The 27,652-nt window shown below is 41.3% G+C and overlaps 1 protein-coding gene across 1 annotated transcript; it reads right to left on the reverse strand.

Annotated features, from left to right (window-relative positions):
• Positions 1 to 276: 276 nt before the first annotated feature.
• On the reverse strand, positions 277 to 27,272 carry si:dkey-174m14.3 (uncharacterized protein LOC563117 homolog). The gene is made up of 7 exons (XM_034900440.1): positions 26,303 to 27,272; positions 23,463 to 23,500; positions 11,869 to 12,030; positions 9,446 to 9,512; positions 7,066 to 7,173; positions 6,604 to 6,684; positions 277 to 2,591 (listed from the first exon to the last, which is right to left on the reverse strand). The coding sequence occupies exons 1-7, from the start codon at positions 27,206 to 27,208 to the stop codon at positions 1,164 to 1,166; spliced, it is 2,790 nt and encodes a 929-aa protein (XP_034756331.1). The 5' UTR covers positions 27,209 to 27,272; the 3' UTR covers positions 277 to 1,163.
• Between the last annotated feature and the right edge of the window lie 380 nt (positions 27,273 to 27,652).

Consider the following 27,652-nt stretch of genomic DNA (forward strand, 5'->3'; position numbering starts at 1 on the left):
TTGGAAAAAGGCTGCAATGAAACAAAGAGTGAAAAATTTAAAGGGGTCTGAATACTTTCCGTACCCACTGTACATCACATCACATCACATCACATCACATGGCTGCAGCAATGTGAGTTTGAATGATGAAGGGTTCGGTTCAATCACACGACTTGAATCGGCAGACATGTAATTATCTTAAAACAGCAACCGATCATATGCGACTTTACTTAAACGTGTGTTTCAAATCCCAACAGAGCTACATTTAAACATTAAAGGAAGTCTCGGGAGCGTATGTGTATAACTTGTGCTTTATTAGCTGAACAAAACAACAAAAATATATAAACATGCATTTTCGTCAAAAAAACAGGGTTACAGTGGCTTGATGGGGTGTGGGCATCCAAAACTGAGGTAGAATGGGTGCAGGAAAACCTCTCCATGGGATATAGAGGAGCAAAAATAGAATAAATACTGACTGCTAAGACAGATCTCAAAACGTTCCATCAATAACAATTATAACATACCCACCGATACTGTCAAATTCAATCAACGGAAGAAAACATTTCTCATTTAAGTGATACATTGATTAAGTTGTCTTCAAATTTAAATCCTCACAAGGCCAACACTGTTTCAGTCTATTAAAAATAATCACTTAATCTATGTGCAGTTTATACAGACGTCAATTCTCAATTAAAATACCTCTCTGAGTTTTTGAATATAGGACTGGCAGTTTTGAATTTATATACAAGTTTGTAGATCTATCAAGAATATTTGCATTATGTCTGATTGTTTTGGATATATTTCTTGCTGACAACTAGATTCAAAATATGTGACTCAAACTTTAGTTACAAGTATATACTTTTACATTTGTAATTTAAATACATACACATTCTGAGAAATGTATGGGCCGCTTGCCTCTCCTCCCATTGCCCCCCCCCATCCAATCTTACAATGTAACTTCAGGGCAATTGTAATGTAAACTGTAGCCATCCACTGCCATACGATCAAAGCTTTCAAATAATCAGCAATAGTTCCATGTTCAGGATACTGAATTATTTGGCCCCCTGGCTGCTATTTAAACCATTTTCTATCAAAATGATCGTCCCAACAGAAGGGTGTAGCTGGACATACCAGGGCCTTGCCTCTAGTGTCCTATCAAAGAATAAACCTGATGGAAAAGCCCTTCAGTTCAGAAGTGTTCCATAAAGTTGGGCCTTGGTCAGACTGTCTTTCCTGGAAAGTCCCAGGGAGCCAAATTTTTGGTTGTACGGAGGAGGAGGGGGTGGGACAGGTGGTGGTGACTGGCTCGCCTGCTGTGCGGGCAGGTTGTGTATTTCCACTTGGTAGTGCTGCAGTTCTGCAGCCATCTCCAAGGACCTCTGGTTCAAAGACTCTGTGGAGCTGTTAGGACTGGGGTCTACATAATCTGTGCTCTGGCCGCCAGCTGCCATGTTGCCCTCCCTTTCTTTGGAGCTCCCTGAGTGGTAGAGGCTGTGCTCCGACCCCTGGCTGTCCTCGGCCCGGTAAAGGTGGGCTTGGCTATGCGCCTGCCGCAGCCCTGGGCTGCATTCGGGGCTGGGGCTGGTGGCTACCCACACTGGGTCCATGGCAGGGTCCATGACACCTGCTCCGTGATGGTAATAATCCGCGCCCTCCTGGAAGCTGCTGTAGAGCGGGCCAAGTCGGATCTTGGATGGCCGGACGGAGAAGTGCTGTTCTGAGAAGCTGTAGGGTGAAGCCCGGCCCGGGCTGCGATAGGTGTGGGCACTTAAGTCCTCCACACTAAGTTGTCTCCATCGGCCAATCAGCTCCTCTTCCTCGGGAGCTAATGTGCTGCCTCGACGACTGTCTCCGTAAGCAACACTTGGGGATGAAGAGGGAGGGAGCGGCTCATAGGGCTCGCTGAAACAAGAGGACATGGTGCGGCTGTAGACAGGTGAGCTGCCGTTCTGGTGGTGGCACAGCTCCGTCTGCTGGAAGGGATGAGCGTTGGCAAAGCCACGTGGACTGTCTCTCTCCCAGGATGAGTCACTCTTTCTCTCATAGTCCCCTGCATCTCTCCATTCCATGTAGAGGGAATGGTGGTGCGGGGAGGATGCTGCACTGCTGGGCGGGCCGTTGCCTTTGTCCTCAGAGCCCGCTCCACTGAAGCTGGAGTAGGAGCTGGAGCCTGCACCCAGTTCAGCAGGGAACTTAGCAAAGTGCTCCTGGGAGAAGCCGGCCCTCAACCCCACCGAGCCCTCCTCTGGGTTGCTGTCGGTGGAGTTTTGGGGCCCGTATAGCAGCTTTCTCTGACCGTGAAGGTCCATGCTAGGCCTCCGCTCGCGGTGCCGGTCTTCAGGGCAGTACAGGGCCGTGTCGCTACTGTACAGGTCGGATTTGTAGGCTGCGCGCAGCCCCAGTCGCCCTACTGGTCCCAAGCTCTCCAAGATAAAAGCATGGTCCTGAGTTTGAGGGCTGGGGGAGCGGGAGGCCTGGCTGCTGCTGCAGGCCTCATCTTGCTTTTCGAGCACTTTGCCAATAAGAGAGGCCGGGACAGAGTCGGAGTAGGTGTGACAGAGAGGACCCTCCTCCATGTGCATGGTCAGTCGCTCCTGAAAGTCAGCAGGCAGCTAGACGTGTCAGAGAAAAAAGAATGGCAGGAAAACACATGTAATACAAGTGTTGCTGCTCCAACAGATGGAGTTGTTTTGTAGCATGAGCTCACTGTTGAAGATTGTTTGAGAATGGTTTTGCAAACTACAACATTTATAGGCTTTGAAAAAGTCTCATAAAATAGTTTAAGCATCCTTTTCTATTTAGTGTTAAACACTTTTTGAGCAGTGTAAACTTTATTGCAATACAAAAAACTTGTTAGACTGTTGGATGTGGTCTTGGGCGCAATCTCTGTACAATATCAGTTTGCCAGATTATGAATGTGTGGAGAATCGTAGTACTAGGATGTAAATAGAAAATAATATATGAAAGCAGAGACACGTCATCAGCTGAGATCATGCTCTTATGGTTTGAAAATGCAGCTCTGCAAGCTTTCTTCAAAAGGATCAAACTTATTTCTTAATCGTCACATACGCACAGTACAATGTAGTGAAATTCTATTACCGCATTAAACCATGCTAGATCTTAGGAGCAGTGGGCAGCTATACATACAGCGTCCAGGGACTCCCACCAGCATCTTTTTCATTATTTGCTGGATCTTATTAAATAACTTATTTGACTTATTAACATGTCCCTCTTTAATTTGTTTCTAGTTGATGGATTTATGTTAGAACGTTATATCTAAGACTAACTAAGAACTAAAGCACTGCATATTGATATTCCTTTTTACTTTGCTTTTGTCTCATTTTTTTCTTCACAGTATGCACATGTCTCGTGAGGGCTTTTGATGTTGTTCCATTTGTTTGTTCTGAAAGTTGCTTTTGTAATTTTTGTATTGCTTAGTAAAAGCTGGAGCAAAGATTAAAAAAACGTTCTTTTTGTTTTTCCTCCATCCTTTTGGTTTGTGAGTGTGTTTCTTTTCAAAACCTTCTTCACAATTGGTGCCAATTGTGGGCCGTTTATTAGTTTTGGATGGTGTGTACACTTGGGTTGTAGTCAAATTGTGAGAAATTGGTCTTCCATTTTTGTCAGCATTTTGCTGCAGGTTATCTTTGGTTACTGGACATGTCTCACAAGCAATCTAGGAACACATTTTGGAGTGATCTAAATCGTGCATTGAAGAGGCCTTAACATGAAAACTCTGCATTGCATAAATACTTTACTACATATAGTATATAGTATATACTATGTTGGTAGAAATATGTAGCTCATACTGCAGTGTAATGTCTTAATAAAATGTATTGCAGTTTCTGTTCCTGTGCAGCAGTATTTGTCAGCATGTCACGTAGTACATTAGTATGTATGTCACCACAACAAACCCATCTGCATTTATCTGACTTTACTAGAATAATTGCCATTGTGCCATTTTCAGCGACAAGAGCCTAAGAAAGAGAACTAAATATAAGTAAAAATAAAGGCGAGCTAAGTCATCTTTCTTGGAAAAGAAAGACGCTCTCTTCCGAGCATTCCTCAATGAAAAAAAAACCTTTGTCTACTATCTATGCCTCTCCATAGCAACAAGCAAAAACCAACTGCAGCATCAACAAGAATCTAGTCGATTGTTCCTAATTGGCAATGAGAGGCGAGCTTATTCTAACTTTTAAGATAGAGTGAAGACTAACATGAAAAGACATTTCATCATAATAGTTGTATGACAACATGAACTAAACTAAATGGCACTTAATTAACCTACACACATTTTTCATTTGGGCTTGTTTTGAACAGGATCACGATTAGCCTTTATGTAGCGTATAGAAATCTGAGCCCAGTCATTTTATTTGCTGGTACTGTCTGGTTGTTTGTTTTGCAGCAAAACAAATGACTGAAGCACTTTAGTAGGCGCTGAAGAGCCACTGCACTCCTCAAAATGCTGCAGCACTATTCATCAATATGCTTTCGATTAGCTCCCACCCACAGGAGATATGGACATACACAGAGTGCATGTATAGCCTCTGACCCCCATTATGTTTGGCATTGAGCCTGCACAACAGTTTTTCACTCTATAAAAATGTATATACTGTGTACAGCAAGAGAGCGTATGTGTGTGCAGGGGGATATATTATGTGCCTTATGCAATCAAATGCCGTGCATTGATATTTCCATTCAGCCAAATGGGCAACAACATGAAGAGGCATTCTTTAACCTTGTGGCCATTTGCCAGCTTTAAAAGCCACCCTTGTCACATGGGTGAGGCACAAGGCCCAAGGCTGATGCAGCAGAAAGTGGCACCAAGCTGGCCTGGTGTTAAAACACACATGCAACTCTTTTCACTGGCAACAGCAGGATAGCACGATGAGGCTGCAGTGTGCTTTAAATTTACATTTTTGCTGTTTTAGCTCCTTGAACAGTTAGCTGTCCCTGACATTTGTGCACAATTTGCCTTGAAATAGTTTCTGTTGTTCTTCATGCTTCATCATTGTCAAACAATTACAGGATTATTAAACCCGGGTCAGTATAATTACACTCAGACTGAGCTGCGTGTTGAGTGACAGGCGGAGAAAGACTTGTGAGCCCTGGTTTACTTCAGACTACTAGTCTCACGGATCAGTGCAAACATTATATTTTTAAAACTGTTACTCTTCATATCAAAGCCTGCATGCAATTTCAGTTCACTTCCAAAAGGATTTAATAAGAGGAAAAGCAAAGGTGATGGAAGTGCTCAGATATTTAGTTTAGTAAAAATAGCAATACAACAGCTGAGAAATACTCTGATACAAGTTAATGTCTTGCATTTAAAATAACAGAAGTGAAATTACAGAAGCATTAGAATCCAAATTACTAAAAGTTAAAGTACTCATTATGCAGAATGGCACATTACAAAACAACATATTATATATAGTATGTATATATATTTTATTCATGCATTAATATGTAAGCATAACTTTACTGTTGCAGCTGGTAGTGTAGTAGAAAGAACATGATGTCCCTCAGAAATGGAGTGGAGTAGAAGCATAAAGTTGCATAAAATAGAAAATACCAAATACCTTTAAATTGTATGTAAGTACAGTAAGTACTTGAGTAAATGTAATTACAATTAATTACTTTCCATCACTGGTTTATGTTGGCAAATTGTAAATTTTAAATAATTTTTATCTCGCTTGACTTACAATAAACACAGACATTTAAAAGAGGAAAACATATATTTAATGAAAAGCAAAGCTTTGAACCTAAATAAGTGAGTTACTGTTAAATCTGCTTCAGATATTTGTGACAGAATTATTACTACTATTAATAATAGTATTTACATTAACCTACATGAAATCTAATGCTGTAATAATTTCAATTGATTAGGTAAATATAAATGAGCAAAAACATTTTCACTTTTTGGCCGTAACCACACTTGAATGGCAAATATAGAATCATTTTCCATTCACCCAATGATCATATAAATCATGGCTTTTAAGGCATAATGTTTTATGACATAAATAATAACATGTCTAGACTATCTTTTCTCAGGTAGCATGTTAAGCGGTGTTAAATTAGCTACCGACTTTTTCAAACCTCTTTCACTTCTCTCAGTTGGAGGTTATTTTGACAGAAAAAAAGCTTCCCTTCTCTAAACTCCGGCCTTAGTGCAGTGACCTACAGCAGTCACCGCTCCACCATGTCTTGTCTCTTATCTCTTCTGCCTCACAAAAGGGCAGGATGACCTTCAGTTATAGTCGATACAGCACGTTGTTTTGCCTGTCTTCATGTCATGAGCTGAAAATTCCTCTTAGTGTTGCTTAAGAACGCCTCAGTCACATCACCTCTTCCTTCACAGCTATTTCACCAAACCTTTCCCTTTTACGTGGCTACCGCTCAAACTGAATATCATGGCAAGAAGGTTAACCCTGGTTGCTTGTAAAGTCCAAATTTAAATGTGTTCTGCTGTTACTCTCTGTTAAACTTCTAGGGATTTTATGTGACCAAATTGACGGAACAAGGGAAGAATTATTTAAAAACTGTGCACTTTTTCAACACAATAAAATTAAAATTTGAGCTTGATTACAAGACTGAATGCTGTGTGACAGTGAGTGAAGGTCTCACCTCCGAGAGCTGCGCCCTGTAAAGAGATTTGTTGCACTGGAGAAGCTGAGCAGCCAGGTTACAGTCTTTCCTGTACACGTCCTATGGAGACACAATGAGAAGACAATAAACAACATAAGGGACTAGTGTTGGCTGGTATTTGCATCATCCCCACTGATTATTACAACCACCATAAAATTATTCCGCCTGCTTTGCTTTGAAAACTGAAAATCAGCGGTAAACCGTACCTTTTTATTGCTTTTGTGCAAGATTATGAAGGTTATTAAGTATAAAAGTGTCTCTCAATTGTGACAACCTTAGCTAAGCATGACAAAAACTAATATCTTGAAAGTATCTTCTTATAACGAGGACAATTAATTGTAAGGACACGATTAAACAGTTTTATTTAAGGCAGGTTAACAAAGGTGGAGCTACTTTGCTTTATTTTTTTCTCCAAAGACGATAATCTAACAAGGCTCTTACATTGTCTTCTCGTAACTTATCGATGGTGAGTTTTGCCTCCATCAGGTGGTTGTTGAGAACGATGATCTCTCTGCTCAGGGCTCGCTTCTCATCATCGTGGTGCTGAGACTGACAACAAGAGAGTGGTTTATAGAAATTACTGGAAAGAAGACTTGGATTTTCAAATTGATTTGCAAAGTTTTCTCTCTATACACAACACTCATTCACTTTTTAAACTTTCCTAATTAATCAAATCCATTACGGTAATTCACAACGCTGAACATATACTTTATGCCATGACCTGCCTATGTCCACTTTGTCCTTTGTGTTCTCTGAGGAACATCAGCCATAGACAAAGCTCTCTGTCCTCTCTGGTCTTGTGTCTTTCGATTCAGTTGCTACCATGACAGCCCCCCAGCCTTAATCTCTTGTTCTGTGCTTTTTCTCCAGATGACTCAAGGTCTTCCTCTTGCCTTGTGGGTTCCGTGTTAATGCCTGCTTGCCGATGAATTTATTTATTTTGTTTTTTGAGAATTTGCCCTATCCAGCTTCACAGCTTTACATTTCTATGGGTTCTTTCTTGAGTGTTTGTGGTTTGTCTGTAGTGTATTTTGGGGGTAGTCTTCCATGTTTCAGATCGATTAAACTGAATGGATTTGATGTTTGAATTGTCTATTGTCAAGGTTTATTATTCAAATCACTCAAAAAGATATTTTGCGGATTTAAAGCCAGCTCTGCGTGTCATGTTTGTGTGGGCAGTGCGTTTAGATGAACATTGTTTGTCTGCCTTCTGTGGCAGGACCCCCGGATGACAGTAAACTCAACAGACATCGTCCAATTCAAGCTCCATGCACTGGTATCACGGAGGGAAGTCCCAAACCATTCATCTAAACACACTGCCCACACCGCCATGACACAGAGCTGGATTTAACTCAGCAAAATATCTCTATAGGGTACTTTTTCCTCCAAATGAAACAGGATTCACTGATTTAAAGTGAAATCAGTGAAACCAAAATATAAAATAATACACTAATTAACTAAATGAACCTCCAAAATCTCATGTATGCGAAGCTTTTATATTTATATAAAAGCAGCTTTCAAAAGTTGGTACCCTGATAAATGTACAGTATAATATAAATATGTTTTTTTTCTCTATATAAGATTATTTATTAGATTCTGGCTCTAAATATAAACACAGGAAGGATACACTAAAGAAACACTACGCAACTTTACATATTGAGAGTGTTTAAGTGGAAACAAGACATACTGTAGCTGGATTTTCTGGTTCCTATGGGTAACCAAGAAACCATGACGTTGGTAAACTGAGCAGTCCACAGAAAAAAAAAATCTTTTCTTGTTGGCTGATGGAGACAGAGTCCAGGTTTTTCTTTATGAAGCACTACTGACGTTTTAATTAACTGCTTACTGCCTTTCAAGCCGATTTCCTGCAAGTGTTTGAGGTTAGCATTATGTGACAGCTGTCAGATGATGAATAAATGTGGCCTTGTGGCAAAACATTATGTCTGCACTCTTCAGGCTTTTCGTCCGTTGAACAGTGTAGCTGCGCAAGCGGAAGCACACTCAAACTATATCACTGTGTTAATCTGTCTTGTAATTACATTCTCTGTAGTTGTGCTGGGCCACAGGTCAGATGGGTTTGTGGCACCTCTAGAGTAAACAAGCTTTACGATTACAGAGAGACTTACTCAGCTCCTCTTTCACCCTTGAGGAGGAAATAAGATAGATGAATCAATACCAGCAGAGGGGGAAGCTTCACATGAAGAAAAAAAAATGGTTGTTGCCATTTATTTAAAAAAAAAAAAAAAGAGGAAAATGTTCTTCTCACAAAAAGCCGGATGACCCACAGCTCCTTATTGACCTGGTACCTCACTGCCGTAGTGTTGTAATCACAACGAGGGCTGTGGTGATTATTATCTTGTGCTGTGACAAACCCATTCGCTGAGCGTTTTCATCCGTCTGTTCAACAGCTAAAAGATACCTGATTGTCATACAGTGTTCTCCGGCAGGCTTAGTTAATTGTATCTTTCCACCGGCAAAAGCAATGTCTGACAAATGAAGTGAGGTGCGGCGCACTGAGGAACAATGGGTTTGCTATCACTTCGCCATTGGAAGGAGGACAGCCAATTGTAATAGACCATAATTAACGTCAGTGGCACCAACAGAAGGGCATATTCATATTCAAATTGGCTTTCCAAGTGTTCTACACCATGTCTGAACCTCATGACTTACTTTGTGCTTCTCTTTCTTCTGTGTCTGCAGTTACTTAAGTGTAAGCTTTGGGAATTCATTTGACTGGATACACACACACACACACACACACACAAACACACACACACACACACACACACACACACACAAACACACACACACACACACTTACATTTCTGTGGATCTTTTCTTCCAGATCTTGGTTGATTCTCTGCAGTGCTGAGTAGCTGCTCTGTATTCTAAACAACACATTAAATGACATTGTACACTTGCAGATAATAGTTTGTACGTACACATACAGTATATACAGCAGCCGGAGACCTCTCCAAACTGAACATAAGAATATCGACAGGCTCAGCAGTACACAAGTCAGGGTTAAATCGCATGCCACGGTTTCAGTTTGTAGTTGTTTCCACATCTCACTGCCCTCACTCTTCTGATTTGATGATTAAGTAAATGTTTAATTCTGTTATTTGTGATCCAGAAGGCAGAGACATACTGTATAAGGCAACTTAATAGTGTGAAACACCAGCAGTCCCTGTGCCCAGTAGATCCCAGCCTGGGTGGCCCAAAATTATTTAAAAAAAAAAGATATGTTACACAACATTTTGTTTACTTTCCTCACCAATTTGGTTTAAATTGCAACACTCGGGATGCATGCACTTCGTCATGTTTCTTAAAACTAAAATCCCTCAAGAGAAACAGTGCTTTGACTCCAGTGCTCACAATTAAATGTATTTTAATTTTTTTAAGCGGTCACAACTTAAAGAAAATTATATTTTGTTGTCCAGCAGGTAAAACAAAATAATAGCAAATAATACAGTTTCACAAATTACCTAGATAATAAACAGCACTGAACAATGTGCTGGTCTCTCTAAAACTTGAAACGTGATACCATTGACCTGCAAACTGCACTGTCAATGTCACTGACAAGACATTTGATCCATCATTTCTATGAAGAAAAACTTGTTTGGTATTAATACACTAAAGAGTGTATTTACACTTACTTGGCTAGGATAGCAGTTTCTTTGATACTGTTTTATTTAGGTCTTTTTTTCCTTATAATCTACAGGGACATTTCCTAGATTGAATTTCACAATTTGGTTCTAAGAAAAAAAGAGACAGAATGTGTCATTTGGTCTCTTTGTGTTACATGTGTTTCTCTTTAGATGACAGGAAAAAATATCTGGTCTGTGCTTGATCTTTGAGACTCTGAGCAACAAAAAAAGTATTGCATACTGTCCTTTTTATTTAGGCTGGCCTACTCCTAAAACCTCTACAGTATATTACATCTCCCCTCAATTTTAAAGCTGCTGTTCAGTGGACCAAAACCATGACTGGCTAACTTTAGATACCCATGGGTAAATACCCATGTGAGTTTTAAAAGTTCAGTTCAGCACTTCAGTGCAGCACTTCAGTGCATATAAATGGAGTGAACAACAAAGGATTTATAGCTTAAATTTCTCATCTCACTGGATCAATTTAAACCTTTAACTGTGGAGCTTTTTGGATAGGACTGTTTTGGATTCTGTTGGTTTATATTCATGTGTCTGTCTGTCCATGTTTTCCCTGCTGTACTCAGGTTTGTACGTCAGAGGTGAGTAGTAACGAGTTACATTTACTCCGTTTCATGTACTTGAGTACTATAATACTTAGGAGAAGGAGTAATTTTAAATCACTATACTTTTTACTTTTACTTGAGTAGATTTGTGAAGAAGACCTGTATTCTTACTCATTAGACTACAATGAGCTTGTTACTTCTTTACCACTTTCTTTTTACCTTTTTGGTATTCTTCGCGTCATTGTTTTTACCCCCACCGCGTACGCCTCATTTTAATGTTTTATTTTGACAGAGAGAGAGACTTATTTTAAAGAATCTCCCATGTGACTGTGTTTCACTAATCAAACGTCATTGTGCAGTCTCGTCACGTGACCATACTCAATCTCAGCGGCGGGACGGGTTAGCTTTACAGTTGTAGCAAAACAAAGATGTCCAAATCAACCGTCTGCAATGCAGACACAGACAAGGAGCAACACCCCCGGCCTCATATTGAAAGCATGTTTACCTTAGTAAAAGTGCAAAACAGCAGCTACATTATGCAGTGTCTTCTGTGTCTACCAATGTTAGCATTCAAAAACTTGAGGAAACATATAGCTGTGAGTTTCCTAAATCTTTTTTTTTTTTTTTTTGGTGTGGATAGGTGGATATGTTTGTCTTTTAGGTTTTTATAAGTTTTAAACATTTTCTATATATATATATATCCATCCAAATTTGATGTGATAAGTGTCTTTATTTAAGCTATTTTGTAATTAATAAATTTATTTAAATTTATTTGATTATTGATTTGATGAACTATAATTTGCCAGATGTTACTCAACAGTTACTCAGTACTTGAGTAGTTTTTTTAAGTAATTAGTAATTAGTAATTATTTGGATGACTACTTTTTACTTTTACTTGAGTCATATTATTCTGAAGTAACTTTTGAAGTAATTTTTGGCTACTCTACTTACCTCTGTTGTTTTGTATGTTTTGTATGTTTTGTGGAATTCAGCACTTCTTCCACCACTATGTTGTACTGTATATATGTGCCTACCTGCGCAGTTTATCAGTAAACTTGTCCAGCTCCTCCTGCGCTCGCCGCAGCTCCGTCTCCAGGTACTGCCGCGTGGAGTCAAACTCACTCTGCAGCAGCTCCAGCTTGTGTGTCGTGTAAGAAAGCCTCTTCCGTAAATCCTCCTTTTGCTCCAGCAATGAGCTGCAGACACACACACAGCAGATGGTTGTGTTCAGGGCATATGGTGCAGGAAACAAGCTTGTAACTTGGGTATTTGCTTATCTAAATGGACTTATAAGGGTCTACATATCTTTTTAATGCACCCCTGAGCCGCCATGCAGGGTTGATGAGAACATTATAAGAGGATGATAAAAGCAGAAAAGTTCCATGTGAAAGTGCTTTGTATGAAGAAAACATGGGACCAAAACACAGATCTCTAATTAGGAATCCAGGTGGGGGTAAGCAAGGACACCAAGACTTTTGAGTCATTTGAGCATTAGATCTCTTTTTCAGCATTAAAGCTCTGCAGCACATCACAGAAACCCAATCATCAGTGAGATTGGTACCACCGAGAAAAAAAAGAGAGAGTGTAATCTGTGATGAAATATGAGCCAATAAAATCTAATACATCACATGAATAGAATGTGAAGGCTCAGATTTACAGAACAGCGATACCCCCCATATGTAATTCAGCCAGACAGCACAATGATGACGATTTTCAGAGTATGTGCATTACCTGGCTTTCAATCTAATAAAAGGGCAAGTGTGAGTGGGAAAAGAGGAAATGTCTGTTGCCGTGATGGATCTGAATGTGCACGGCTGGGCTTAATGGACCCTGTATTGACGGACAGATGGAGGACGGAGGGAAATGACTCTATCTGCAGCCAGATAACAGATAGCAGAGAGTGAATGGAGATGTGGTCACGTTGCTCTTTTCACTTCCTCTCTTTGTCTCTATTTAAACAAGATCATAGATACACGATGTGGGGGCTGAATATCAGGGACAGGTTCCTTTCAATGTTTTCAGGTTACTAAGTGGAGATAGCATACAGTTTCTAGCTCAATAATATGCATGATACAGTTGGTAGGAATATATATCAACTCTCTTTCTCTATAATTCTGTCTAAACGTTGGTTATGTATGTATGTGTGTATGTTTTCTCTTGCAAACCACTTTAGCTGAATTATATATTGTGGACAGTCACCAAACAACACAAAGTTATTACTGATATGAATTGATTCAAAGACATACTGTACCATCAAACACACAATTACCAATGGTATGGGTTTGTTACATATGTAGTGTATAGAGTACCATGCATTGACTTGCATTTCTTGTTTTCTCTTGCCTCTCTAAGTGAAGTAAGCAGTGGCATGTAAGCCCATGTGGGCTGGGCGCCGTGATGATCAAATATAAAATATTTATTGACTCATTCATAAAGTAGAGATGCAGCAGATATGTGCTGCAGAAAGATACATTTCTCAGAGACAGAAATGCTCTAGAGGCAGGAATCTCATGAGCTGATTTTAATTGTAGTAAGTGGAGTCAAAGACTTTTTGGCTTTACGTAATCATATCTAAACAACAAATAACACTATTTGTTTTGTTGTTTGTGTTCAGAACACTACACGTGAGCCATTTGTGAACTGATGCTTTATTATTAAGGTATGACTAAGTTTAGCAAATAACATTTCTTGGCAAAACTGACTGTTAGAAGTAATATGAACAACTATCCTCCTCTCTAAGAGGGTTTGTGACAGTATGACAACTAGAGGTGAATAATAATAATGACAGTAATACATACAATTTACAAAATGAACTAAAGAGCATTTAAAATGAATGTAAGTTGGCCACAGTTTATAGTAGAGTTGTTAGTTAGCTATCTTGTGCTTCTGAAATACCCTGATACTTTCTTTCCTTTAAGTTTTTTTTACTTAACCAAAGGAGCATATTCTGCCTTCAGCGCTTTGCAGAAATGTTTGTACAAATAAAGCTCCACTCACCACTAAATATAGCACTATAAAAGGCAAAATTATAAATAAGTAAGTAATTTAGAAATGAAAATGTTACTATAGACCTTGAATCATTTTTTCTTTTAGGTGCTTTCCATGATTTGACATGGAAAGCTGCTGCATCTACAACCAAGTAAGTGAGTAAAACAATACCTGCCAACAGAGGGATTCAATGTCTGAACTGACCGAAAGGCATTTCAGTGTTGAGTTACCCAGCAGGCCCCACCTCCTGCTTCTCTTTGATTGGCAGACATTAGCAGGGGAATACAGGTGTTTGTTGTTTGATGGAGGATGAGTTTACTTGAAGTAACTCCAGGGATGAAAAATCCCCATTAGTGACCTCCTCTGTGAACAGGAGCTGAGTCAGACATAATAAGTGCTTTCATTCCGGTGAGATGAAATGACGAGGCAACATGACTTCTGGGCTTGGAGAGGCGGGATGAGGCTGCGTTGGCACCACTGGGCGACACCTCGTGGGCGGATGAACGGACAAACAGATAAAAACGAGGACGGATGAAAAGATGGCGTCTGAGAGTTACTGTCTTACCTCTTTTTTGGATGTTTGCCGCCATTTCGGGGGACTTTTAAGGCGGTTTTGCCAATGTATATCTTTTTCATGGTTTGTCTGTGTTCCTTCCCTCTCATGTGTTTATAGAGGTTGACCACAGGGAGCCGTCATGTGTGTAAGTTTCCCAAAGGACACCAGCTAAGTGTGGCCTGCAGAGTTACTGAGTGCTCTACCTGTGTTGACCCTGCCAAAAAAAGCAAACACACAGATTTGCAACTATTACTACTGTTGAACCAGGGATCCTGTTTGAAGGATAAAGTCGATGTATTTTGCTGTGAAAGTCATTTTGATGGCAGAATTGCCCACAGTTTTGTCCTTGGAAGGTAAAAAAAAAAGCTGAAACAGCATTATACCCTGCACTTAATTCAGAGTAACAGACCATTTTGAAGCTCTTAAAAGGTTAAAATCCACCCTTGGTGATGTAGATTATGGCCTTATTTGAATTTCTTTATGTGTCACACAGTGATTTCTTCTGGTGGAGATACAGGGGGAAATGAAAGTATCTAAGACATCAGTGGTAAATGTCAGGCTTGGTCTCGGTCCTTCAAACTTAAAGAGCAAAGACAACAAAAAAAGTTCAACAGTCATATTATGACAAATCTACTGAGGGAGAGGCAGGATGTATAGCACAGCTTGCAATTTACTTTGATTAAATTACACTTTACAAGTTTTTATTTTAGTTTTTACTTAAATGACGGTTTCCCACTCCATGAATTACACATTTGGGGAAAATGGTTTGTAATGTTAAAGCAAAGCCCTTGAAAACAAATCAGAAGCATTTTTCTATAATATAACAATTTCATGACTAAATAAGCAACAATAAATGTTCAAAGTTCAGAAAAAAACATTAGTAGGTGTAATCTAATATAATAATATGAAGTTTGACTGACAACAAAAACAACCAACCCCATAACTGTCATCACATATCAATTTTTATGTTTCTGATTAGAACACGGAACAGCACAGAGAAAAACGTATATATATAAATGATGAGGACAATGCACATTAATTAACATTTCTGTAAATGCACCAGTGTTAGCCAATTAGCTATTTTTTCAACTGTAGTCCTACCTTGCATGCATGTCTTTATGGTGGGAAGAAACTGGAGCAAACCCACGCAAACACGGGGAGAACATACAAACTCCACACAGAAAGGCCCAGAACAACCTAAATTCAAACCAAGAACCTTCTTGCTGTGAACAGAAGTGCTAACCACTTAGCCACCGTGCTGCCACTTAAAACCAAATCTCTCATATGACTAAAACTGGTCTAAATTTAGCAGAGATTATGTTTGCTTCAGCAAGAAGCTGACTGAGAAAATGTTTTCAGGCCCCTTACAAAACAACTAAAAAAAAAAAAAAAAAAAAAAAATGTATTTGTAAGTTTTATGCCTGTGTTTGTGTTCTTTTGCTGGACACAACCTTGCTTCATATCATTGATGTTTGATGAAAGGCCTCTTGACAAGAAGATATCAGACTTATCAGTACAAACAAACATCCCTTTTTGCAGACTTCCTCTCTTATATATTCAACACAAAAGACATGAACTGACACATCCTCCCAGTCTTGAATAAAAAGTTTGACAAGTCTAATGCACCAAAGCTTCTTTTTCCAATATTTCTACCGTCCCCCCAATCTCGTGTGCCTCGATGGGGTCCACAGCACAGGTGCAGCTGTCAGCCTGAGGACAAATAGTGTGCATTATTGGATGAGACGGCCCGTCAAAGCTTGATCAAAGCTGCTCTGATCCAAGGGCTGGACTGAAAGGAAACAATCAAGGTGACTGCAGTGGGTTATAGCTAGGGAAAGCGCCACTTTTGATGTATTGGTACATACTGTACATACGCAAGAAAAAAAAGTAAACTTGATGACATATAGTAGAGAAACATGTTGATCCACTGGCATGCAGTTGTTGGGAGGTGATTTATGCTGCTGGCTGAGAAAGAAGGAGACATGTACTCCTCCAGATGGTGACAGCTCACCACCGCCACTGGAGCCTTCACTCCAGCTGCTCCCCTCTGAGTCATAGCACACCAGCTCTGGTGTGTGTGTGTGTGTGTGTGTGTGTGTGTGTGTGTGTGTGTGTGTGTGTGTGTATGTAAGTAAGTAGTGAGTGTGAGCATGTTTTTGCGCATGTATGAGGCTCAGGTTTGTGTACATAGGTGAACACTTGCCTATATGCATGTATTGATATGTCTTTGCAATTGTGCATGAGTGTGTGTGTGTATGTGTATATGTGTGTATGTGTGTGTGTGTGTGCACCTGGATGTGTTTTTGTGTATGTGTGTGTTTGTGTGCTGCGTCATAAGCTGTGCCCATTCAATCCCTTATTTCAAAGAATTAAATAAACCAACAGTCTCTATCATAAAAGTCAAAAATGGGGACAGCTGCTAGCAACACATCTCAGGCCACATCAGGTGTCCGCTATCAAACCGCCAACGCACAACAACTCACTCCCTCGCTTACTTCTTTTTCTTCCTTTAGCCCAATTCCTCACACTGCAGCAAAACCATAGACAGGGCTTGTTCAGATGGCGCTGCCTGCCACCCACTCGTGCCACGCTGACATTTGAGAGGAACTCAGTGCATTGAAAAGAAGAGGAAGGGGAGGTGGTAGAGGACATTAAAGTTTGGGAACGGAAAAGAGGGAAAAGCAGGAAGTGTTTTGTTTTGGGGGGGGGGGGGGGGGGGGGGGGGATGCCAGCCAGAGTAGTTGCAATTGATTCAAATACAGCAAAGAGAGACAGAAGCATCCCACAATTAGAGAGGAAAGCAAACACAGTGGGTATGAAGTCTCCAATTGAAAATCACAACTTCTCTTTCTCTTTCCTTTCCTCTTCTCCGCCTGTTCAGTCTGTCTGTTTCTCCCTTTCTGCCTTGATGATCGCATCTACATTGCATACAGGCTCTCAGGAAAAGCCCTCATAATAGGCCCAGACCTTAGCATTAGAGCAGGGGGATCCGAGTGGCTGACTCATACAGCAGCAGCAGAGGAAGAAGGCGAAGAAGACGCTCTTTCTGCCACGCATGTCTTCAGACCAACAAGGTAGCAAACCTGCTACAATGACATGTACAGTATGACTCAACCACCTCATAGGAAAATAAATCCCGCTTCAATTAGGGTAATATTCTGTGAGTGCATGTGGGTTTATGTCTCTGCTGTTTCTCTGTCTTGTCTTCTAACTTGGGAGCAGACAACGAAGTAGACACACACCAACTACCAACATCATTAGCAGCAGCAGGAGATAATGACCCGTTGAACGGATTTCATGTGCTGCTGATGGAACTTGGCACAGGGAAGTGCGTGCAGTCATGAAAACCATCCCCAGAGGATTTTGGGATCAGCGGAAGAGGTGATGGAAGCAAGTTGAAATCTATAAAAATACACACATCTCTGTTCTTCACCTAAAACCCCAAAAGTCAACACAGTAAATATAAAGCTATAGCCAGCAGCCGGTTAGCTTAGCACAAAGCCTGCAAACAGTGGGAAACAGCGAGCTGAGCTTTGTCAAAAGGTAGCAAAATCTGCCAACCAACTTCTCTGAAGCTTTGAACTAGTTACCATGTTGTATCTGATAACTACGGTTAAATGGTTAAATGCTTTCATATAAAAAAAAAAAGCAAATTAACTGCTGATTATTTCCCCTAAAATACTTTTAAAAGCAAGAAAAAGTTTTTACTATAAAGTAGTGTTGTTGATATGTATATACATTCCAAAAGAGTAAAACCAATTTGAGCACTATAAATATGTTGTGGGGAAATGAAAGTAATGCCAAATAAAAATGAAAAGCTTCAATTAACATGCAATAAAAAAAAAAAACATTGTATGACACAAATAACATATAGTATAGGCTATGAAAAAGGCTGTTACTAAAACAAAATCTTTTTTATTTAAAGATTATATTTTGGGCATTTTTGGCCTTTATTTTTGGCAGGACAGCTGAAGAAATGAAAGGGGAGAGAGATGGGGAATGACACGCAGCTAAGGGCTGCAGGTCGGAGTCAAACCTGGGCTCGCTGCGTCGAAAAGGAACTATATAAATATATGCGCCCACTCTACCAACTGAGCTATCTGGGCACCCAAAAGTGTTTTACATAAATTATTCAAGTTGATAAAAATACAAGTTTGGAGTGGAGTAGAGGCGAGAAACCCCCAGCCACAGGAGTACACACATACACACACAGTCACACACAAACGAAAGCTCATGCTGTTCCACAAAACACAGCGTCTGCCTCTTAACGAGAAAATCATGTTACGGTGCCAGGCAATCCTACCGAGAGTTGTCCTAGCAAAGCCACAAAAAAATTCACACATTTAATGTGAAACATCTCACTCAATTTGAAACTCAAAAGTTTCCTGAGGATTGGTGAGTGTTCCAAGCTGGGGAGTCTGAATTGCTTTAGTATTTACATTATTCCATAAAATAGTGGGTGATTAAAACCCAATCCTGTCCACTACGTTTCATTCAACCCCCTTATTTATTTTGGTGTCCGACTTTTTGGTTGGACAATCATTTTCTTAATAAAAGAGCTTACTAAATGTGGCATACACAAAAATAAGGCTGTTTGCCATCTTTTCAGCAACAACAACAGCAACAACAACAGCAGCTTTCAAAAGCGTTGAACTCACTAAAAATAACAGAACCAAACACACCAACGTGCATACACACATACACGACACACCGACCACCATCACAACATATTGTTTACAAGTGAAGCTCGAATGGACAGGTAGTAATTAGACAAAACAAAGGAACCGCCTCTGCAAATCTCCCAGACTGCAGTTTGCTGCTCTGTTTCTCCTGTGTTTCCATGTATGTCTATGTGTGTGTGTGTGTGTTTGTAAGCATTTGCCTCTTACACATAAAGCGGGTGGCTCAGATGTACTTACAGGTCCTCCCATGACTCTCAAGAGGAAGCCTAAAAAGCCTTAACTCAGGGATGCATGAATGGAGCTTTTACAAAAAAAGACACACTTAGGAAATATAGAAAGCAATATAAAACTAACAGCTTTCCAGCATAGTGCCATTAATGTACTGGCATATGAAAAAAAAAATTTAATCTGTGACCTCAAGTTTGCGATCATCACAGGCAAACAAGCAACAGAAAATAGAAAGAAAGCATTCATATACAGTGTTTTTTTAATTTCCTTTAAACCTCCCTCACAGTTAGACACTCCTCATTCGGTTTGTCATTGCAATTTTACATTTAAATGGTTTATGTTGGTTGAAAAGAAGGTTTAAAGCAATTGTTAGACATTTAGGGGAACACGTTTATTTGCTAAGAGTTAGATGAGAAGGTCCTTACTCTCATATCTGTCAGGTTAATATAAGGCTTCAGACAGCAGTTTTTAAGCAGCTAGCCTGTCTTTGTCTAAAGGTATGCAATCCCCCATTCCAGCTAAGGATCACAAATGATCACATTATGTCTTCTTTGTTTACAAAAAGCTGAAGTGTAAAAATGTCAAGTTGGGGTTTCACGGGATGATGTGTATGCTCAGTGTATGCATGCTAACTTCCTATTTAGCATGCAGACACATGTGTGGCATCTATCTTTTCATCTTACTCAGCAAGTAAAACTTTCCCTTCAATAAAAGGACTAGTTTCAATTTATATTATGTTGTTGTTATGTAGGTATATGATGTCAATTTGAAGGTCCATTTTGTGTTTTAGCCTTATTTGGCCTACGGTGGCTAATGTTAGCAAACTCTAGGTGAGTATATATTCTAACACATACTTTCCAGCATGACTTTATGACTCTTCTCAACATGGCCAACGTTTTTACCATCACTAAGAAATAAATCAGACCGGTACCCTCTGACCGCTGGTGCTGAAGAGGGGCAAAGGGGAGGAGCAATAATGTGGTTGGGAAACACTAAATAACCCCAGATGAGCTGTCAGTGCTCCAGCAGGGAGAGTCTTCAGACCACAGAGGACAGAGGAGAGTCTGTTAGACCAACATTGTCCGCTTAAACTGATTAAAACTAACATCAAAACGCTTTCATCCAAATATCCGCTGTTGCTCTTCTGTTTCACCACCTCATCTATAAAAAAAGTGATTCAGTGGATGCCTAATTCATCTGGGATTATACAGTGGATAAATGTTTAATATTTATATGAATTAACAATCAGTTCCGCAGTTAAGCATAAGCACTATCGAAATAAAGAAAAGACTGACGTTTGATATTTTGCGTTCCTTTGCTTTTGGAAGTTTGTCCATTAAATATTAATATACCACTGGCAGCCAGTTAGCTAAGCTTAGCATGAAGACTGAAAACAGTGGTAAACAGGTAGCCCGGCTCTGCCCTCTTACATAGTACTGCTCAATTTACATTTTCCTTCAGTACTACATCTGGGTTTGCGGTACATTTGGGTTTCTCCGGTCAAATCTTTACCGGTCCAATCAGCGAACAGAGGGAGTGGCTGAGAACGATAACGCTGAGGTTGTGCGCTAGTTTGAGTTGTAGTTCCGTAATGGCGGCAAAGAAAGATGTGAGCGAAGCCATTCGGTTCGTTGTGGCAACGCTGCAGAATATTCAGAAGTTAAAGCCCGAGTAGGACAATCTTTGCTGAGTTTTGTTGGCGGCCATGATGTTGTGGCCCTCCTTCCCACGGCGGTCTGGAAAAGTTTGATTTTCCAGCTCGCTCAGTTAGTGGTGAAGGAGTTGGCTAAGGCTAACGTTAGCAATGCTAAGGCTAGAGCTAGCGATGCTAAGCAGACTTCACGACCAAACGTTAGCGATTAGTTATGACAGATCCAGAGTGGCTCTGGGCAGATCCAATAGTTTTAAGATAACCTTTGAACGCACACGTACCCTCAAAACAAGCTCCTTCCAAAGGCTATTTTGCAGCGGCACGGTGTATCTCGCTTGGCACTAAGCACTGCTAAACTGTAAAGCCTTTTATTCTGCACTCCGCCTTATATTTTGCTCATATTTGCCTTTTCTCTCTGTTTAATGATGGTAGTGCAAATGATGAACAGATTATTCAACATATTAACATCACCTTTTCCTGAATCTCATCATGCAAGTTTTAAAAACCCTACAACTAAGCCAAACTTTTTATTTTATTTTGCAAGCCAGGGACATCATTTCCTTATCACTCTTTCAGAGAAAAGCATTCAATTCTGGGCTGTCAATCATCCTGGCAGAGCAGCTGTCCACCTTTTTTTTCCTCCAAGTGGTGTGTCAATCTCGTCTCTAAAATAAAACACTCCAGCGGAAGATTGGTTTCAGACATTTGCTTTAACACACACAAAAAAACTCTTAAAAACTTTAAATCTGTTTATCCAACTGACGTCCACTCTACTCTGGAGCTCCCTGCTTGCAATGTGCCGCCATGTAAAATTTACATCTCTATCTCTGCCACAGGGCCCCGGCAGAGAAGCCCGGCCAAGGGAGGGACAGAAATTGAGAAAGAGAGAGCAAGAGAGGGGAAAAGATTTCAGGACATTTCATCACTTAGACTGGGAGGCGTCTTGGAGATGAGATGCGGGGGTGGGTGGGATGTAGCTGTAGGGTCAGACAGTCAGGTAGATCCAGTTTAAGGTTTGACCTCGTCAGAGCGTCTGCAGAGGCCACAGGTGACATGGTTTCCTATTCAGCGCGGAGTGATGAGAAAAGGCACAGGCCCCTCTTATCTCGGCAGAGCTGCTTTAATTCAATTAAAGCTGTGACATAGAGGTGAAGACAATTGATGCCAGATACTGGAGTAACACCCCGTCAGATTAATTACACCCTCATCGCCATGGTTAAACGGCTTTTAAACTGTAATCTGCCTGAAATCATAATAATACCATTGGTAATCGAACACAAAAGGGAAAGCTCGGGATCCATTTCCATCTGAGCCGGATTAATAATAGTTCATTAGTAACAGTATCAATTACAACGTGTCTACTGTAGGACAGTGAGGTATAAGGAGAGAGAGTCAGAGGAGAGAGAAACAGCAACAAGAAACGGAGCCTTCCCTGCATCTCGTCATGTTTGCTCTGCTGCTTTAATTCCTGCGTAATGTAACTTTAATCAGAAAGGTGTGTGAGCACTTGTGATTTTGTATTGAGCTCATTAAAGTCCGTTTATGCAGGCATGTGAGGGCATCAGTTTGATCTCACCTAGGCTTTGTGTGCACATTTGAGACTATCAGGCTTATTTAAATACATACAAACTCCTTCATTAAAGCTAGTATTGATTAACTGTTCATAGTGGTAAAGCAGTACTGCCATGCAGAGTAATTAATCAGTGCTATGGGTGCATTTCAACAGGTGACTGTCTGAAATCATGCAAAAACAGATGTATAAGACTCAAGGATGGACGTTTTTACTGACTTAACACATTCAAGACTAATTTTAAAACCCTCTTGATTGATCCTGTATAAAGCTGTTACAGTAACGCCACATTCGCTGCAGTGAATTTTTTAGCCAAGAGATTCCCTGCGTACAACCACCAGCTTTGTTCTGCAATAAAAACACTATTTTATCTTTGGTAAACTATCAGAAAAACAAATCATTCCTAACAGCACTGCATACATACACAGAGAGCACAAACTGACACTGAGTGCAGCCACATCACATTCAGATGAGCACATTATGCACACATATTCACACAGACACAACCAAGCCAGCTTTGTAATCCAAATCAAAGATGCAAACGAGGAAGCAGTACCTTCCGCTCACACAGAGCTTCATCCTGGAGACCGAGAGATAGCAATCCTGGCGCCTGAGCCTCGCCGGGGAAATGGAGAAAACCCCACTCTATATGCTATCTGGATTGGCTTACCCAGCTCTCCCTTAAAGCTTAGAGAAACCCCACCACATGCATCACTCCTACACCACTGCTGCCACCTCCAACACCACCACGCCACTCCAACAGCAGCAGCAGAGCCAGGAGGGGAGACAGAGGGAGTGAGGGAGAGGGACTGCAAGAGTGGAAAGACAGAGAGGAAGAGTGGGAGGGAAGGAGCTTAAAGGAAGAAGACAGGGAGAAAGCGGGGGCGTGTTGATGGAGCGCTGAAAGATATGTGCAGAGAGAGAGAAAGAGAGAGAGGGAGGGAGAAGCTCACCTGATAGTGTCTATGTTGTTCATATCTTCGTCGGGCACCTAAAGGAAATGACAGCATGTTAGTGGAGGGGACCCATAAAACTGTTCCTGGAGCTGCCAAGTAGAGCATCGCCGCAGCACAAACAGAAACAAAACATACATATTCAATAGGCACGCTCTCTGTTCCCTCTCTGTTGTTGTTTATGTCCCCCCCCCTCTCATCTCTGCTCCCTCATATGCTCCTCTCCCTCCACTCCATCTCTGCTCGTGAGAAAGCCCTCATTGGGCTGTCTGCACTACATCTACGCTTCCTAGAGGTGAGAAGAGAACAATCATATCATAGCAAGAGTGTGAGAGGAGAGAGTGAGAAAGAGAGGGGAAGAAAGGAAGGAGGGGAGGGGAGGAAGTGCGGAAACCTCCATTGCAGCCAGACTGCAGATACATGGCAAGCCCCCCCACCCGGCCCCCACGAGGGATACTGGCAGCAACTCAATATCTTTGTCTTGGTGCTGAATCGGAAAGAGAAAGTTGAAAGAGGGAGAGATAGAGAAGAGGAGGGGGTGTGGAAAGAGATACAGAAAGGAGGGAGAGAAGGGGGGGAGGTGAGGGGGAACAGGTGGTCCAATCTGTTGAATCCTATATCTCAAGTCCCATGCTGTAAGGGAGAATACGTTTTATATGTCTGCTGCTGGTCCTTTTTCTGAAGGCAATGCATTATGCATCATTCCCCCAGTATTCTCATCTTCATTCAGATTTAGGGTGCAGGCCTGCTCAAGTGTGGCATCCATGCTGCTAAGTTATCATGTTTCATAATTTTCTTTTTTTTTGAGGGGGGGGGGGGGCGTTTAACCATCAGTTGTTAGCATTGCAAAGACACTATTTGATCCAGATCTCCTTTGGGAAACATAACCGTGTCAGAATGCCAACAAAAACACGCTTTTAAGCCAGAGTTTGAGTCCGAGTTTGCATCTTCAGCGAGTGCACAGCTGAAGGTTGCGTGCCTGTGAAGAATGTTTTGTTACTGTGTTTGCACAAGTACAAGGACTCCTGTAAGGGAATGAAACTTTGCAGCTACAGGCACAAACACACACACACACGCAGACACACACACACACACACACACACACACAGACACACACACACACACACACACACACACACACACACACACACACACAAACAGGTTTACATGCCTGCCTCTCTCAGCCCCCACGCCGCCCACCTTTTTTCAAGCAGTTGCTAAGGTGACGGCAAAGGCTGAATTTTAATCTGACAATGAATTAAGGGAATGTGATCTTCTCCTTTATTATTAAATGGCAGCGGTGCCACTTTCGGAAATCTGTCAAGTATGTTTTGGCTTCGAAAGGAAACACTGACAGACAAATTAAAACTCTTCGTAAACAGTGCAATCACTTGTTTAGAGAGTGTCCAGGGAATGACAAAATGTATGCGTTTTATGCTTCTTAGTAACTAAAATAATAAGTTTTTAAAATAAGAGGATAGCCAGATGGATTATCATCTACCACAGAGATGAATGTCATGCTGAGCCTGCAAATACATTTACTTCGGATGCAGTTATTTCTAAATGAGCCTTCAGGCTTGTCTTCCTGTGACACGCTGCTGGAAGTCTGGGGAAACCACCGGTTGTTATTACTGAAGAAACCGTTGTTTAAACAGGTTCTTTGCGTCCACAGCCATTTTAGCAAGGTTATGTCTCAAGTTGAGTAAGTGATGGATGTCACCCAATAAATGCTGGTGAGGGGGCTGAGTCAGTAAATGACTGCATTGTTCAGTTCAATTGTGTGGAGGAGCTGCTGATGGGCAGAATGCTAATGAACACGCGCCCATAAAAGCCTCTTTTATGTGGTCAGCAGAATGCCCCGCTCCTATGCACATTTACACACATAATCTTTATCATTAGCAACAACTTGTAGATTGGCGATATATATATATAGTAAGTTTAAATTTGTTTTGTGTTGTCATAAAGAAAAATAGAGGACGTACCATACAATAAAAAAATTCACTTTTTTTGGGGGGGGGGGGCGTTCTAGAGTGCCAGTCAGGTCAGAAAACATGGGATTTAAAAAGCCATTCGGACTTGGCTTGCCTTTTAATGTCACATAATATATATATATATATATATATATATATATATATATATATCTCCATCAACTGCTTGAGAACTACCTTTGCAAAGGTGCGCCATGTTTTTCTTGCAAGCCAAATGACTGGGCTTTTCAGGAGAGGAGCTTAAAAAGACAATATCCACAATATTAGTCAATATCCACAACGTTCCACTTTCGGGATTGCTCCAGTGCCGCAGGAAATTCCGCCGGATGCATGTCTTTTTGCCAATGTCCGTTTCCTTCCGCTTTCTTTATGTTGTCATTTTAAACTCCGGTGTATTTATGAGGACTATGGTTAACCTCCTCAGATCTCTGCAGGGTAAATCCAGACAGCTAGCTCGAATATCTGTCCAATCTGAGTTTTCTGTTGCACGACTATAACAACCTTTGAACGTACACATCATCCACCAAAGTATGTATGTATGGAATACTCATTGTATGATGTTGAAAAATTCTGTTAAAATCTTGATGAAAACAAATCCTTGTAAAATGCATTAGACAAAGAACTAGTAACTTAATGACTTATTTGCCCTTTTTGTCTTGTACCTCTTTATACTCTGAATATTAAAGCAGAAAAGCCCTACAAAACCCAATAACAACCGACTCAAATCATCTAAAGACTTGATTCATTCAGGCATCACTTCAAACTCTGTGAGAAACAATTCCCTCTCCAATCATAGCATATGTTCCATGGTCTGGCTTTGATTAAAGACTGGGATGACTTTTGATCACTCACCATGTTGATGCCCCTGGGCAGAGAGGCAGATTTGCAGGGGTATCTGGGGAAGTCACAATGAAACTCCGGAAAGGGACTCCTCATTTCAAACCCTTGGCAGAACTGTGGAGGAGGTGGAATCATGCCTTTCTCCAGCTGTAGCGGTGTCTGGACTTTTATCTCCAGGTCCTGTCGCTCATCACCCCTTCTCGCAGTAGTTTCCATCTCCAGATAGGTTTTCTGTGCCGGGTCAAGGGGTGTCTGCTCTTCTTGGGTCTTCGTCTGCTTGAGCAAAGAGCCGTGCTGTTGGGCCATCGAGCAGGGCAGCCTCGGGCTCCACTGTGTCACCTCTTGAATATCGTCTTCAGGCAGAGGTGGGGTTGTGGTGGTGAAGCTGGAGGGAGAGACTCGTTTCCCAAATACCTGCAGGCTGTTTGGGTCAAGCACGTTGGAGGTCACCTCATTCAGGAACTGTGAAAACTTCACTTTGGCTTGGGTCTTTTGCTCCAGCAGACACTGTAGTTGTACACTTTTAGCCTCGGTGTGGGTCTGTGCAGAGCCCCTCCCCTGACCCAGTCCACCCCTCTCTGGCCAGGCATGGTGTTTGTTGCGGTCTTTGCCTCCACCCTGCTTCGCCTGTGGATGATCTCTGCCATGAGGCCCTCTGGAAGGACATTCTGAAAACTCACCCCACCTTCTCTCCTCTCTCTGTCGAGTTTGAAACGCTTCCTGGCTTCGCTGGTTGATAGAGCTGTGCAGGAGGCAGGTCACCCCGGAGCTCCAGCTGTACAAGCTGCCAGTGCCATTGCTGATGGGACTGCTGCCTGGGCTGTTGGGGGCACTTGGGAAGGACGGCTTGCTAAGGAAGGACTGGCTATATGAGCGGCCTATCAGCTCCTCAAGCCAGACCTCATCGTTGTTAAACATGAGAGCTCCGGTGGGGGCCCCTGATTTTGGCGATGGCTGGTCCTTCTTTGCTCTGCCTCCCTGGGAGAGGATAGAGGCTGTTGTGCTTGTCTCGTCCATCAGCTACATGGATGTGTTCTTTCTCTAATTGTTGCAACTGGCAGATGATCCATGGTCCAGTGGACAGCCCCAAATTTAAAGAGTTCTACCCCAATCCTGTCTCATTATTGTGCAAGCCTGACCTAGAAGAGATCCAATACTTTTCACTCTAGGCGGAACAGATGGCCTCCTTTAGTGCCAGAATAACTCCATGCTATGCCAGACAAGAACATACATGATTTAAAATGTAATGCAGATAATTAAGGAGACATCCTAATAGGCCAGTCTAACAAAACTATCACTAATTATTTCAATATTTTCCCACACACACACCATAATATCCTCTTTTGTTGGGACGTTCTGAGG

This window comes from Etheostoma cragini, chromosome 18 (genome assembly GCF_013103735.1).
Source record: "Etheostoma cragini isolate CJK2018 chromosome 18, CSU_Ecrag_1.0, whole genome shotgun sequence".
Classification (NCBI taxonomy): domain Eukaryota; kingdom Metazoa; phylum Chordata; class Actinopteri; order Perciformes; family Percidae; genus Etheostoma; species Etheostoma cragini.

Bases quoted from the DNA above. Each gene is read 5' to 3' on its own strand.
- si:dkey-174m14.3 (XM_034900440.1), bottom strand. From the start codon at position 27,208: ATGTTTAACAACGATGAGGTCTGGCTTGAGGAGCTGATAGGCCGCTCA. The intron at 7,174-9,445 runs GTAAGTGTGTGT...TCTTGTTGTCAG, and splicing joins AAGAAAAGATCCACAGAAAT to TCTCAGCACCACGATGATGA. The intron at 2,592-6,603 runs GTGAGACCTTCA...TGACACGTCTAG, and splicing joins ACAGGGCGCAGCTCTCGGAG to CTGCCTGCTGACTTTCAGGA.